At 31.4% G+C, this 16,394-nt stretch overlaps 1 protein-coding gene across 1 annotated transcript; it reads left to right on the top strand.

The window, feature by feature from the left end:
- Window positions 1-12,227: 12,227 nt before the first annotated feature.
- On the top strand, window positions 12,228-15,831 carry LOC130891042 (uncharacterized). Its single transcript, XM_057795536.1, has 3 exons — window positions 12,228-12,335; window positions 13,427-13,631; window positions 15,628-15,831. The coding sequence occupies exons 1-3, from the start codon at window positions 12,228-12,230 to the stop codon at window positions 15,780-15,782; spliced, it is 468 nt and encodes a 155-aa protein (XP_057651519.1). The 3' UTR covers window positions 15,783-15,831.
- Window positions 15,832-16,394: the final 563 nt, after the last annotated feature.

Here is a 16,394-nt window from a genome sequence, read left to right as displayed (position 1 = left end):
CGGGAAAGTGACACTTTCAAAACTAAAATGCGTGCGGGAAAGTGAGTTAAAACACACGGTCGTAGAAAAAAGTTTTTTCCAACTGCCACACAGACAAATATCTAGAGTAAAAAAACCTACACTAATAAAAATACCAAAGTCATGTCAAATAGAAATCAACACCCAAAATGGAAAAAATCAATTTAGAAGTTATTCACGAAATAAGCAAAATGACGAATCAACTTATACCACGAAAAATCCCAATATCCAACCACTATCCCAAAATTACTGGTAGCTTATCTTTACTAGCCATAATTTTATTAATACTGGGATGGATTTTTAAGAAGAAAATCAAGAAAACTCTGAAAAATGCTGCAAAAACCAGAAAAACAAAGAAAATTCAATAGAAGAGTACCCAGAAGAGTCCAAAATCGAACACCACTCCGTTATGTTCTCATCTTAGAGGGGAGGAGTTACATATGAAGTAACAGCTGACAGCATATAAGAAATGTGATGACTTCGAGGAAACGCAGAAGATAATAAAAACTGTATTTCTTTTAATAATTCATTCTCTGTTTTAACGTTGCTTAATAAACATATATTGTAATTGTAATTTTTTTTGTTTTTAATAACCCAAATTCGAAGTTTTAATATATAATTCGCGCAGAACCTAAAATTCAACTTTCGGCCCCTGTAGTGTATACGATTTTTCTTTATACCCCGGTCGAAGGTATGTACTTTTTTGCAGGGACGAAAATTAAACATTTACTTTCGTTTGGAGCATCATGACGCGCATGGCCGAAAATTCAGCATTTGGCTCGTGTAATCCGCGCGTCTACTTCTTATAGGGAGTAAATGTTAAACTAAGAATTCATTTACTTTGTATTGAGAGAAAAAACTATATTACTCGTACATTGTATATTGATAACGATCTTGAACATTTGAAAAATTCAATTTACTACATACATAAACTTCACTTCTTGGAAATCAAGATTTGGTGAAGACATCATAGCTGTGTCAAATCATGTTTCAATCAACTTTTATCGTTTTAGATCTTAGTATAATATATTCGGCGTGAGATAACTCACATACTTTTTCTACCTATTTGCAAGGAACAGTTATCTGTATAAAGAAAATAATATATTCAATGATAAAATACAGTTCCCATAATATTTCTTTAGAAAACTTATTATGTATAATAAAGTTAAACAAAGGTATAATTTTTCATTGAATAATTATGGTTATTTACGCTATAATATCTTGTGTGTACTGAAATTTAATTCGCAATAGATGTTTTTATATATTCCTACTATATATGACTTTTATTTATCTAATTTTTTACTAACCTAGTTTATTGTTCTATCGTGGTATTGGTTAAATTGCATTATAATGATTTTATTTATTCAATTTATATTTAATTGTTTTATTTACAGTGCTTATAAACCGAATATATTATTAACTATTTTTAATGGAGAGGTAACCTCAGAAAAATCACATAAAGATGGGGCAATTTGCTCCGAAAACCTACAGTGGCTGGATAAAAACAGTGTGGCCACTTTTTGATTGGTGGACCGTACGCGTGCCATGTTTGACCCCCTGGTAGTTTGTTTACAGTGATTGTTCGGATATTTTTTTGCGTTTATAGAAAGTTGTTTTGAAGTTTAATTAAATCAGTGCAATAAAATCAACTTGGAGATTATCCTTTCAGCGATCGCTCCGGGTTACTAAGTTCATCCTTTTCCACTTTTTAAATGGTTAGTTCTTAAATGTTGAGGATTGAACTTTCTAGGTGTGTTCTATTTTCAGCTATAACCTTTCTAAATCAAGTATAATTTCCGTTCTATTTTTTTTTCGTTTCAATTTCAATAAAATTTTTGAATGATCAATATGAGAACATTGTGTATTTCCCATGTTTCTCGTGATACATCCTCAAAATGAAAGAAATGTCAAAACAACAACAGGTACTTTATGATAAGTAAAATCCACAAGTAAAGAAGGATTGTTTACCACCAATGTCGTTCCTTGAGACATTGTCTTCGTTAAGAGATTTTCTTTATTATTTTTTATTTTAATTTCATTAATTTTTTATTCAATCGTCGCTAATAAAAATGTTTGAGAATTTGTAGTGAAATCGGTGAGTTTTAATACTATAATGTGGTAATTCTTCAAAATTTACATTTTAGATGCCTCGTTGTTGTGCATTTGGATGTTCCAACAGGTAATCAAAGGAATTCCTCATGCAGGGTAAATTGTAAGAAAATTACCGATTTTATCTTACCTAAAAATTAGAAAAAAAACGGAAATTTTTGCCCGAAATAATCCGAAAATCAAAGTAAATTAAATATACGTAATTACGATTAAATAATTGATATTCGTATCAGTTTCTCTATACCTATACTGTACAAATATTAAAGCAGATTAAATCGTTTGATCCATCTTTGGTTATTAAAAACTTGCATAAAGTGATTGCTAAAGTTCTAAATTTGTCAAACTTATCCACGGAGTACAATGAAATAATTGATATGGAATTACACACATACTTGATCGATTTACCTCTAAAAGATGTAATAAAAAAATTAATCAAACTAGATAATTATCCAAATATTACTAAAGTGTTTGCCCGGATTGCAGCTGCTAAGCCTCACAGTACTGATGTTGAGCGATTGATATTTTGAAATCTAGCGGTCGATCAAAAATGTTGCTTGAAACTGAAAATTTATACCTATATATTTATTTTAATATACCTGCTCTATGTTCTATACCAGCAATCGTGGAATGGATGAATAAGAAAGAAAGGCGCGTTAAAAATTGTTCTAAGGCCAAGGATCAGGATTGGTATCATGGGATCTTTGATGCTTCTACGGAGTCATCAGAACACAAGAATGTAAAAAAACCAGCGTTGAAGAATCCTCGTTTCTATTTTTTTATTATTGTGTTGATTTCGTGCCTGTTCATTACTAAGTAACTAAGTCGTGATTTGATGGTAGTCAACATATTATTAAAAAAAGATTCTATTCAAATATGTGGATAATATATTATATTTTTCAAGCACTGCAGTGTAATAAAGATGGTAATGTACAGAATATATGAGTTCATTTTCAGAGCTACCCGTTTTGGTTTCAGAACTACCGATTTTCACAGAACTACCCTTTGGAATATACCCTGTCCTCACGAAAAGGTTTTCAAGCATTAAATTACTTTTTTAGACGACGCCATCTGAAAGTTGTTCGTTTTGTACTCATTTACATACCGAAAGTAGCGTTTTGAGTGTTCCATGTAGTGAAAGTGACAGTTCTGAACTGCGAAATACTTTCGGGACACTCTGGAGTATACAACTTTAACTTAAATGTGATTCTAGCCACTTCAATATTGACAGTTGATAGTTTCATTTCGATAGTCTTGCATATCCTTAAATTTTTAATTTTCTGAAATTATTTGTTTTACCGATGAAAAAGAAAATTAATAAACTAATATTGACATTACAAAGTTCAATAAGTACATAATAATGTTGAATAAATAAAATGTTTATAATTCTCTATTATTTATTTTCTTTCCTTAGTGTAATTGCAAAAGTTTTGGTTATTGGGGCGGCTGAAATACAACTTTGTTGGACTCGTTCAACAAAGTAGCACTTTCAGTCCTTGGCATACAAATAACTATTTCATTATTTAGAAAGTTCCTTGCAAGGGTTTTTTCAAGAACATATACATGAATATTTGCGAAAAAACATTTTTTACGAAAATTATTTGAGCTAGGCACACACCATTGTTTATTAACTTAAACCAACTATGACAAAAATTAAATTCGTATTTTTGAGCCATTGAGAAGGTTTTTATTAAGTATATGAGAATATAAATTACGATTTCAAAAGCGTTATTATCTGAGGAACAAATGTAAGCCGAGTTTGGGTTAAAAATGGCGGCCTCTCTCATGTGGCCACACTGTGAGAAACTGTAAGAAAAACATTGAGTAAATGAGTTTCAAAATCCCGTCGTCATTTAAAGTACAACACAACAGGGTACTGTTCAAGAGCAACTACAAATAGCTGTACTGACAATTATTAATATTTTCGCATTTTAATTAAAATCATAGACTGGCTAAGTCATAAGTCAAAATAGAATATTTCTATCAACAACAATAATGTTAAGTTTGACTTATGAACGTGTAGTTACATCGCTTATGAATTATCTAGTAAGTTGTTTAGAAAAGATAAAAGAGTATTTTCTCTAACGATTTCACATCGAAACTTTTTCCAAGTTCCTCATATTCTGGATAATCTGCTACCTTTTGCTGTATTACTTCTAATGTCGCAGCCCCGTTCTCATTTTCTAAACTTTAAATTGTCATACGTATAAAATCTTGAGTAGCAACCCCTTTCGTGACTACTCGATAAATGGAAAATTTATTTACTCTAGTTAATTCTTATTATGATTCCATTATTAGATTGCTGAATATTTTCCTTTTTGAAACATTCGAATATAATATTTAAAATATTTTTTTATACACACGATTGGAGATTATTCCTTATAATTTGCCTTGTTTCCAAATGATTACGTAGTTGTCAAATTCGACGGCGGCAACAAAGCGTTATTAAAACTACACAATAAAGTTTATTCGTATACGTAACAAACACGTCTGTTAACAAATATAGTTGATTTCAATGGAGATTTGCTCACAGCTGGTTGTTATATTGATTGCATATCGTGTCATTACAATTAGAAGCAAAGCGAGTCTATTGAATATATGTATGGTTCGATGAAAGAGAAGTTTGCATTGAAAACGATATCTCATTCATGATTTGTATCTAGTTCATTCCGTTTCTACAAGCAATTATATTAGTGTTCTCCAAATAATAATTATAATATAATAATTATTTTGAAATTATGAAAGATTTCTTCAAAATTTGGATACATGTATTATTTGTAAACGAATTTAATACACAATTCCGAAATATGATACGAAACTGAAATTCACAGTTATATCTAGAAATTTGATAAATATAAATAACATGTAAAATGTCGTCGCACTCTCGGCGTGAGAGAATATATAGCATTTTTTACCGTTAGCAATCAGTAAATATTAACAAAAATCATAATTTATAGAAGGAAGTTTCCATGAAAAATAAAACAAGTAAAATATCAATAATTTCATTTATCTAATAAATAAATAATTTTATACTCGTTATTTCTTGACAATTCTCAAGCCGGCTTTAGACTTATCGCGTTTCACACTATTTTCGTGCGCGAAAACTAAAATGAAATGCGAAACACTCTCTTTACATTTATCTAATTTCGTTCAATTTTCTTTTTTTCGTTTTCACGATATTGACGGGGAAAAAGTTCGAGAACACGAAAAATGTTCAGTTGATGTACATGGATGAACGCGCAAAGTTGTGTTTTTATTTTGTTTTTATAATGTTTATTTGAATAAGAATATCTAATAATGACCGATAGCGACGAAGATACCGTTGTTGCGGCGACTGTCATTATTGCTGCTTAATGACTTCCATTTTCCGGATCTTTCGTAAACCTATGCTTTTAAAACCAGGAAAGGCATGCATTGTTGTTGAATGTGCTGTTCTCTTACACAATTTTTAAAGAAGAAGCAGAACTTCTACTGGAGCAAACACTCCAGCAAGTCTGGTGGACACTTACGTCATTGTGTATGGTCAACTTCAGTTTGTACCTGGCTCTTGGAGAGCCAATACTCCCAACTCGACTTCATCTCTACTGTTGGTACATTCAGGAAGACGATCGGGGCCAAGAGCTAAAGCAATTCGTGATGAATTTGCGGCATTTTATTTTAGTGATATGGGTAAGGTTCCTTGGCCAAATTATCTGTAGTAATATATTAGTGTACGACTTTATTCTAATAGTTTTCCCTTTTATACTTGATCTTCTTTGGCCAATGTTAAGGATAATAATTCGCTTTAAAATCGTTACTTTTAATTATACTAATTATAATTTTACTTTTATTTGTCTTTATTGGTATATAAAATGAGGCGACTAATCACATCACTTGCTCCTTGTGGAGCGTACGTATCGCGCGAAAAAACATCCTTAGCACCGAACGCAAACCAGTTGGAATTATATATTTCATTTGCTCCAGGTCCCGATCTTATAGACGCGGCAATTTTCCTTCGATAAACTCTATAACTTTGACATAAGCTGGAATACTTTCTTTTGACTTCGCCAGCCGAAAATTTTGCGCCCTCTGCTTCTAAAGTCAATGCAATTTCTTTGAAAGCATCTTCTTTTTTGATCCTTTTTTTTCTGTCTTCATACACCGGATCCCATATGATGGGTCGTTCGTGAACACGAATCAAACATAGACTCAAAGATTCTGACCATTCCATGATTGAACTATGCACGACTCGCTAATAACAGACATAAAACTAAATAGACTCTATAAAAAATTCTGACCTGGTGCGATTAAATAGAGCCAGGCACTTTAAAACACAAAATGACCATGAAGAATGTGTACGCACTGCAAATTCTTGGGCACACAGAAAGTACCCTACAGCGTCAAAAAAGGGACCGAACTCTGTTTCGTGCTTGAAAACTTTTAATTATAACATCCGAATTATCAGGCCTAATAACTAAGATGATGTAGTCAACATAATAGTGAACTGACCAACTGACGCGCTAGCACATGTAGAACGAGGATGAATGTCGCCTCGAATGATGCAATTTTTCGCGATAAGTGTAAAGCGTGTTGTAATTGGAAACAATATTCTGCGAAATTCCTTTGACGTTTCGTAAAAAAACTGCCCTGTCGGGAGAAATGACACGAAACGCGAAAGAATGTTTCGCGAAATCGCTTTCGAAAGACGAAATGCATCTCTTTACACTTATCGCGTTTCGCGTTTTCGCGGTCTTTTTGTGCTGTTTCGCGAAAAGCCTAAAGTCGGCTTCGTAATAATGATGACCTATTGTCATTTGATGTTGATCGATGTCTTATGATGTCTAATGACGTTGATTGATATCGATTCACGTCAATTCATCTCATTTGAGGTAATTTGGCTAATGAGACCAATGGAATCACATTTTGGTTAATTTAAATTGATTTTTTCCTAATAATGCCCAAACTTTCTTTCGTTTCGGTACATTCACAGAATTAAATGTAAAAAACCGTGCTCGCTACATGCTTCCTGTGGGAGATATCGCTGTTACAGACAGACGGACGGACAAACAAAACGCTAGTAATAATAAAAATACTTATTAATAAGATTTGGAATTATGGAGTTAAATGTATGCATTACTTCCACACGTGATAGGCGCTTTTAATCGATATTAAGATCGTCAAAAAGGTCGATGAACATCACGCGCTTTAGAGGAGATGTAATTCACTATTCGTCGAGGTATTATCCATATTTTCGAAATTATTTAATAGGTGAATAGTATGAATCGTATATCGACTACTCTTGATTTCTATCTGACCAGTGGTTCACAGTTGGAAGTGAGGATTGCCCCAGATAGCGTTCGTTGGAAAATGTTTAAGTACATGAACCAAATAGCGATGCTCTTTGACGTTGTCTCCATTTCGGGTCTCTAGCCCAAACGAGAAGTTGTTATACCACTCTGATGAGACGTAATAACGTCGAAACTGTGGTTAAAAACCTCTCCTTGCAATTGCGAGTTATTGGAGATGTTAGCCATAAGAGTAGTTGTTTTCTCCTTTTAAGTACGGCGAAACATATTTTCGAAATATTAAATTTCGAAATTATTTCAGAGGTTAATAGTAGTATGTACCTATATGCAACTAACTGAATCTTTGAATTCGATTTTCAAGCACTTTTAAAGGTCACATTGATGATATTTTGCACACATCCTATGAAAACTAAAAATTATTTGAGGTAATTAGTGTTTTTATCAATTGACAATATAAATGAACTGCAGCTAATTGATACTTTCTGCAGAATACTTTGTGGTAATACTTATGATGAAAGGCTTGTTTGATGAAGTAATGGACAAAAGTATCACTTAGTTGTCTCCCCAAGGCCTCTTCTTTTAGTGTTTGTTTTCTTCTCCAAATCTTGTTTGTTTTCTCCTCCAAATTTTGTAATAAGAATAGTCATTGTTATTTTACCTCTATATCAAGTTGTATCCCTGAGGAGTCAGAATCCAAGTTTCCAAAAAAATTTATTCCTTTACGAACCTTTAATTTAAAAATATCAAATTCTGAACACTGTATGACACTGTTAATGGTAAGTAGAAGGCGATTGATTCATTCTAGAGGGTTAATTAAGACTGAACTAATCTCAATTAACAGTTTCATAGAGATTATTGAATTTGATATTTAGAAGTTAACGGGCTGCAAAGAAATTGATTTGTTTCAAAATTTTGGGCCCTAGTTTGAGGCCCTATAACTCCTCAGGGATGAAACTTCGTATAAATGTAAAATACCCCCAATCGTCATATTTTGGGCCCCCCTATACGCCTATACTGTTTATTGCCTCCCGCTGTATATCAACAATAAAAATTGATGGTACACGTTTATCCATTAATCAATGCGGATATCGTGCACAAAATATTTAAACTTCTTCATAAAGATGTTAAAATCATATCAAAATTGATTTGTAACAAGATTGAAACAATATATATATTTATTATTTTTTATATTTAATCAATGTTCGTTTTGGAGCTAGTAGTATTTCATTATTTTACCTGTTAACTAAATAAGTTTTAGTGATTATTGAAAATAAAACACCTTGTATGGTAATAACGGCAAACCTTTTTACGTATGTCAAAGTGCCAATCATTTGTAACGGAGTTTATGTGACGTAAATGTAGATATCAAATTTTACACACAAGTTACCATTCAAATTTCGTCTTAACCAACCCATACAAATACCGAAACCGACAATTATATATTAAATTCTATTTTTATATCTTCTTTAATTCACTTCATCCGTAAAATTTAACATTTTATACGTTTATATAACTTGTTTACACATTTCTGCAGGTACATTTTGTAATAAAAATAGATTTTCATTATTACTTTTATAGGTGGGTGCGAAGATGGAACCAGAAGTACCTCGCCAAAACAAAGAAAACAAAAATTTTCGAAAAAATATATTTATTTTTCAACGTAATCTCTTTTATCTCTATACACTTTTCCCAGCGATGTTCAATAGATTCGATATCCTTTTTATAATAAGAATCACTAAGTTTCTTAAAATAGCCATCAACTGCCGAAATCACCTCTTCATAGTTGGAAAATCATTGATCATGGAGCTATTTTTTCAAGACTGGGAGCAGAAAATAATCCGAGGGCCTAAATCTGGCGAATAGGGTGTATGAGGTAGCAATTCAAACTTCAATTCATTACTTTTGGCTATTGCAATAACAGTTTTCGTTGTTTTGATGAAACAACACTTCAAATGCTGCAATCAGTTCGCATAACACTCGCCGTTGATAGTTTTTCCTTTTTCGAGATATTCAATGCAAATTAACCCAAGCGCATCCCAAAACACCGACGACATTACTTTACCTGTAGATAGAACGATGTTTGCCTTTGTTTTTGTTCCAGTGTGAGCAAACGCGGCACCCATATAGCTTTCTCATGTCCAAATTTTTAGTTAATATTCGATGAACCGCAATTTTGAAATGCTTACTATGCCTGTTAGCTAGCACACTTCCAGCTGACGATGATCCAGTACCGCTTTGTGTATTTTCTTCAACATTTCTGGAGTCGTCACCTCATTTGATCGACCACTACGTAACGGGTCTTCGCATGTCGTACGGGTCGCTTAAACTCAACTACCCAATATTTGACTGTTGATAATAAAGGAGCAGTGTCACCCAGTTCAGCTTTTATATTGGTTGAGCTAAGGCCAATGGGCAATTTTTTCGATATATACAAATTCACTGAAAACTTTCACTATTGATGGCTGCCAAACAAATACAGATCAAGATGGTGCCTTGAAACTTGAAACATATGCTGTATAGATTCTGTTTTATCTAATACAGTAGTATTTCTCAAGAAACTATCGCCATCTGTAGGTCAGGCCAGGTACTCCTGGGTCCATCCTCGTTCTAGAACGAATCAGTTGCAATAATTTTGTTGAATGGGTTACTATTTTTTGTTAATAAACGTGAAAAAAAAGTACTCTGACGCGTAATTAAAAAATTTGATATCCTACACAAAATGGAGAAATACTATGTTTATAAGTACCGCGCCAGCCGTCACATCTGCATATTGCGATTAGTGTGTGTCATTCGATAAATGGTACTTCTAATTAGTCTCCTAGCGGTTTATCCACTTTCTAAAGCAGTAATGGAAATAAGTTTTCGAAAAATACCTTCAATGTTTTCTTTCTTTTAACCGACTCTTTTCGATTGCGTTCATTGAGCGACATTTTTAATCTGATGAGAAGCTAAAAGTTGAAGAAATCTATGTCAGAACTTTACGGAGTCAGGCGTCCTCGTTGAATGCGCTGGCGCGGTGTAATTACCAAAGCAGTCAATTAACGCTTGTCCAAAGCTGTGATCTTTTCCTTCTGACTACGTCATGAAATATTTTTTATGGTTCATAGCAGTATTATTTAGTGTGTGATCTACCGAAGCATAATCTTGATGCATACTATAGTTACGTTATCCAAAACAACCCTCTTATCTTTCGCTATAAATTTCGAATATGTTTAGTCTGTCTGTAAGTTTTATAGACTCCACTTCAGCCCCATTGAAGTATCATCTTAATCAGTTAATTATTATTAATGTTACAACAATAAACCATAAATATATTTATCTAATTTTATAATCATTATGGTATAAGATTAGAACTAATATATAAAGAACCCTGTAAAACTAATACTTCCTCCATTCAATTTGATATTCCTCTAGTACGCTAGTCAGATTAGTGTAACTAATTGTAATTTTAAATTATTAAATCCTCAGTTTTCTGAATGAATCGTTTTTAAAAAGCAAGTGGGTGAATTGAGTTATTTAATTCTATTTTCAAAATGAAACACAATAGCCAACAGGGCTTTTCGAAAACTATGACCCTGGGTTAGGTGTAGAAACTATCAGCTGATTGGAGATTTAAGCCCACAACGAAATTTTGATCACAGTTTTCAAACGTTGCGTTCAATATTCGTTGGAAATTTCAAATGTACATAACCAACAAAAAATAAATTCAATTATGGATTCTAGATGTTTAATGCTTGTTATTGAACGAATTACCTACATATTGAGCAAAGCTCACTACCAATAAGTCATTTATATGCTGAAATGTCAAAAAATATAGGTTCAATCAAACATTAACAAACGAAAAAACCCGTGGACTGATCGCTTTTTATCCACTGGTCTACCGGGATAGGTAAGGATCCTGTCATATGAGTACGTCCCGATAAATTCGAATAACAGATTATGATTGAATTAACCCGATCATAGTGTTCGACAAGTCTTGACATTCGTCTTCTCTTTTCGACTATTCAGAATGAATGATATTGTTTTTTGTGGAGTTTAACCTTAAACTTATGATTTATCATCGGTAATAATTCGAAAACCTATATTTTGAGGATGGCATACAAGGAAAATTTTGCTTGTCACACTAACAATAATGTATCTAAAAGTATCATTCCACAAAAAATTGAGGATATTTTAATCAATAATCTATTTAATTTTATACTTCCATCAAATCAAAACAGGAGTAGCCTAGAGGTGGATTATAATTGAAACTACATTTTCTGGCGTACAAAAATAACTAATAAAAACGTTCAAAATAGACTCCGCCGTCTCCAAGACACTGTCGATCCTGCTTCAATAAGAAAACCATGGTTTGGAAAATCAGTGGTTTCTTTGCATCATCAAAAATTTTATTCAATTATTAGTTGTTTATAATTTCTGTAGGATAATGTTATTTATTCAGAAAACCCCAGATACTTAAAGTCGATAAAAAAGAGCCTTGGTAACCCATTTGAGCTTCCAGTATATACCCCTACTCTAATAGTACGTTTTATCAAAATTGCAAATAATTTTCATAATTTAACTTCTTTAGGAAATTGGACCTTTTAAATGGTGATCCAAAATTGGTCTCCTTTCGTGACGATTCGTAATGCCATTCTGTTAAAAATAGTTTAAGAAAACATGTATATAAATAGAAAATGTAATTACAATAAAATTAATTTGCAGATTTTGGTGTAGATAAACGATATGGGGTTTGAATTTGAATGTTCATGAAAAAAACTATCAAGTGAAGCAAAAAATGGATAGAATTAATAGTAAACGGAGTTGGAGTTGAAAAGAATGCAAATGTTGTACATGGCTGATAGAAATTCAAAAAGAAACAACCAGTTAATATACCAAATAACGAATATTGAGACAAAATTAGGTGACAGTACAAGATCCAAAAAGGTAAAGAACAAAAAGACATCATTCGATGATGATGATGATTACTGCTATATATTTGAGATTAAGGACCAAGGAAAAATTCATTATATATATATATATATATATATATATATATATATATATATATATATATTTCTTAGATATGTTTATGTTTCTAAATGTTCTTGATGTTAGTCTCTTCTATTTGAAAATTAGTTTTTTCAATATTTGATAAAGACTCAAAATTAGTCGAAACGTCAATATTTATCTTTCTTTTGAAAAATAATTGAAAGAACTAATTTTGAAACAGAAGAGACCTAACATCAAGAACACCATCACACATAAATAGTAATAGTATGCAATACATTTTTCATCATAGTTTTCTTTAGAATGTCTCTTTATGGCGAACGATTTCCTTGGCATGTACAACGATCTAAAAATCTACATATCTCCTAAACCATAAATTTTATCAAATTAAACAAAGAGTACCGTTTTGTTAAAAATCGATTGAAAAATTAATTTTTGCTATCTTTAAGTTGTCACTGTAAGAGTTACGAATTGTTAACCATTGGGCTTGAGCCGCCCCTGGCTTTCAGATAGTAGTGTAGAATTATTTATTCCGTTAACCTCACTACATGGACATACGTAATCATCCATCAAAAATACATTCGAATGTATAATTTAGAAAATATACTTAAATATGAGTTCTAATATGGCAACTCTAAAGGCATATAACTTATAAACGAGGGGTCGTATGAGAAAATTTGTCATAGCATTATTTTCACGTCATTTACTCACTCCCGAATCACTCTGTTACTATTTATGTGTGATTATGTTATTTATATCTCTCAAAAATTATTAAAAAAAACTAATTTTAAAACAGAGACCTAAAATTAAGGATATAATTTTCCTCAATTTCTTAGACCTTTTATATATGTTTATGTTTCTAAATCGTCTTAATTCGACTTATTTCAATCATTATCAAAATGAGTCGAAACATCAATTTTTCTCTGTCTGCCCCAAAATCAAGACGATTTAGAAACATATATCTATAGTATATGACATAGCTTAGTTACTGTACAACGCGATGATTATAGTATGTTGATTTGATGCAGTTTACTAGGAAATGGAAATATCACAGATTAAGGTCATTCAATGACAAATCGTACGGAGTCGAAGATCACTTTCTCATTCAGTTGAAAGATATGAAGAAACATCTGTTAATATTTTTTATCTGTTTTATATATTTGGGCGTTTTGGGAATCATTGAATGTGCTCCTGTAGAAGGTGATAATCAACCAAAAGCCAGTGATGCAAAATGTAAGTATTAATTGTTTTTGTTAAGTACGATGCGCCTGGTACCGAAAGATTTATTAACAATGTAGAGAAGGATTTCGCATTTTATCCAGTCGATTAGTCTTGGCAACTCTTTTTTTAGTTAAACTCAAAAGTACGGACAAAGCTATATGTATTTATGATTTTCACTTCATTACTACATCTGTAAATAAATTTCAATTTGGAATATTCTATTCTTTGAACCAATTCCTTTTGCTATGGAACGATAGGTAAAAACACAAAAAAATATGTTATCCATATATATTCTTTTCTTTAATTGCATTATAAAGTTTTTGAAATTATTTCTCTGCATATGCTGAAAATCTTGTTATTTTGATACTTGAATTTCGTGAGAATGTTAGGTATATATTATAATTATCTTTTTGTTCATTTGACACATGCCTTTGCGTCGTATTTGGGAATTCTTGTCAGTTTTGTCTTTTTGCCTGTTTTTGAAATAAATTTTTTAAAAACACGAATTTATTTAAAAATTAAAGTAAACAATGCAATATGTAAGTTTATTCCTACATCCAATCCTGTGTATACTATACATAATAATATGTATAAAGAACTGTACATTAGTAGTATTTATAAATAAAGAACTCTATAGTACATTTCACAATTCAAGAAAGTGCCTTTACTACCGAAACCTATAAAAAATTCGATAATACTCAAAATTCGTAAGTCTATGACTATTCATGAGGTGAGCATTGTGCAGGGGCGCACTATTATATTATAATACCCAGCATTTTCCTTACTATTTCAAGAGAAATTTGATTGATACACAATATATTAAAACTATATATATTAAAATTTATTTATTACTAGGTATTATCTTCTTCAATTTCGCTAATCAATAATAAATTTTTTTATGGGTTCTAAACTGTTTATATGTGTTCTTACATCTATATGAGTTTTTTATTTTTTTCATGCGTTGAATACAGTTTCTCCAGTTTTCAGCGGTTACATTCTAACTCTCTTTATTAACCCAATCACACTATTGTTTGAAATAGGTGTATTATTGTGAGCACGTACATTAGATTTTAATTTATGCTAAATCAACTCGATCGGATTGAAGATAGAATAATATTGTGGGAGGCATGGAAGGAATTACTTCGTGACCCCCCTGCCTTTTTATTTTGTCAAAAACGTATTACTTTGAAAAATTATACCTTTTATTTCACTTTTTCTATTACTAGCTATCTAGTAGCTTATTCTTTTGACGACTATGGCAGGATGCATCAAATTACAGCTTTTCAGTGATGTATTCAGCATTAATTTATCCTGAAATTCTTCGAAAACTACTGCGGTTGTATCGCAGTTACAATCCAGCCTGGAATCAGCAATATTCTTGGCTGCTAAAAACAGATATTCTCGTATACATCCCTTACTGGGTTCTGAGTTTAATGGCTCGACATGAACTGCCACAGACAAAGACATTGGGACCATACATAATCCGACGCGAAAAATGTTGAATTTTTTTTTATTAGAAATAATGTCCTTATGGTTATGTGTCTGACTTAATTCATATCCGAGAAAGAAAATCTCACCCAGTCACGATATTTTAAGAAAAAAAGAACAAAATTTATTTAAAAATAAAATTTGGCAAGAAACTATTTGATAGGGGTATGATTTTTAACAAGGATTGGAATCCAGGTTATGAAATATATGAAAATTTTCGCTGTATTTCTTTGAACATGTTTGTTTTCATAAAGATAAAATGAGCAAGGGAAAACAAAAGGAGTATGACTTTAGTTGAGTACATTCAGTTCGATTAGATACGATTAGGTATTATACTATTTCCTTTTTATTTTTTGTAAGGTTCAATTCAACAACAGACACAAATTAATATTTTTTCAATATATTAGCTCTAATTAAAACAAAATTTTTGTGTTTTTTGTTTACATCTTGTACTGGATTTTTTGAAGAAAACTAATTACTGATTGATTTTACAAAATATTAAATAAAGGAATTGTTTTAGCTGCATTCGGAGTGCCGTTTGATGAGATAGTTGTCGATACGTCTTTGATCGTGAAAAGGAAGAATCCAGACAGACAATCAAGAAATACAAATGCTTCAAAAAATAATTCTATCAAATCGGCAGAAGCTACACTTACGCAAAATAACTTCACATGAAAACTTTATGATGATTGTAATTTAGTTATTAAATCATTTTTATGATAAATTAATAGTAATAATATTGTTTTTCCCCAATATGTAAACATAATAAATAAAAAAACATGTAATTGATTTCAAAAAACCTCACAGTCTTCTAATGAAATCGCTGGAATATAATTAATGTAGCCCTGGATTCATCTGAATTTTGATAGATTCTAAATTTTGGAGACTGGTATACGAGTATAAAAAAGAATTTAAGAAATATACCATAACAATGAATTCATGTAGGTACGGGATTAGAAAATTTGTATAATCTATAATATATAAGGAATATGGAGGATGGTGAGAAATATCATTAATATATTAAATAAAGTCAACACGGTATTAGTCTTGAGGAAGTTCTAATACCTGTAAATATTACGAAACGCAATAAAACAAAATAAACACTATTAACAAAATTTTCCTAATCAATTCTCTGTTCTGGAATATTTTTCGATTATAATTGAATGAAAATAGAGTGTTCAAATTTCTAATCCAATATTTCATGAAAAGAGCTTAAAAATACTATACAAACTTTCTTATAAAAACTTGTATCTTTTGAAACCACTTCAATATAATATATCTGACAAT

This window comes from Diorhabda carinulata, chromosome 3, assembly GCF_026250575.1.
Source record: "Diorhabda carinulata isolate Delta chromosome 3, icDioCari1.1, whole genome shotgun sequence".
In the NCBI taxonomy this organism is placed as follows: domain Eukaryota; kingdom Metazoa; phylum Arthropoda; class Insecta; order Coleoptera; family Chrysomelidae; genus Diorhabda; species Diorhabda carinulata.
Note: the sequence above shows the minus strand (reverse complement) of the source record. Positions and strands in the feature narration are given on the sequence as shown.

Bases quoted from the DNA above. Each gene is read 5' to 3' on its own strand.
- LOC130891042 (XM_057795536.1), top strand. From the start codon at position 12,228: ATGCAAATGTTGTACATGGCTGATAGAAATTCAAAAAGAAACAACCAG. The intron at 12,336-13,426 runs GTAAAGAACAAA...GATTTGATGCAG, and splicing joins ACAGTACAAGATCCAAAAAG to TTTACTAGGAAATGGAAATA. The intron at 13,632-15,627 runs GTAAGTATTAAT...GAATTGTTTTAG, and splicing joins AAAAGCCAGTGATGCAAAAT to CTGCATTCGGAGTGCCGTTT.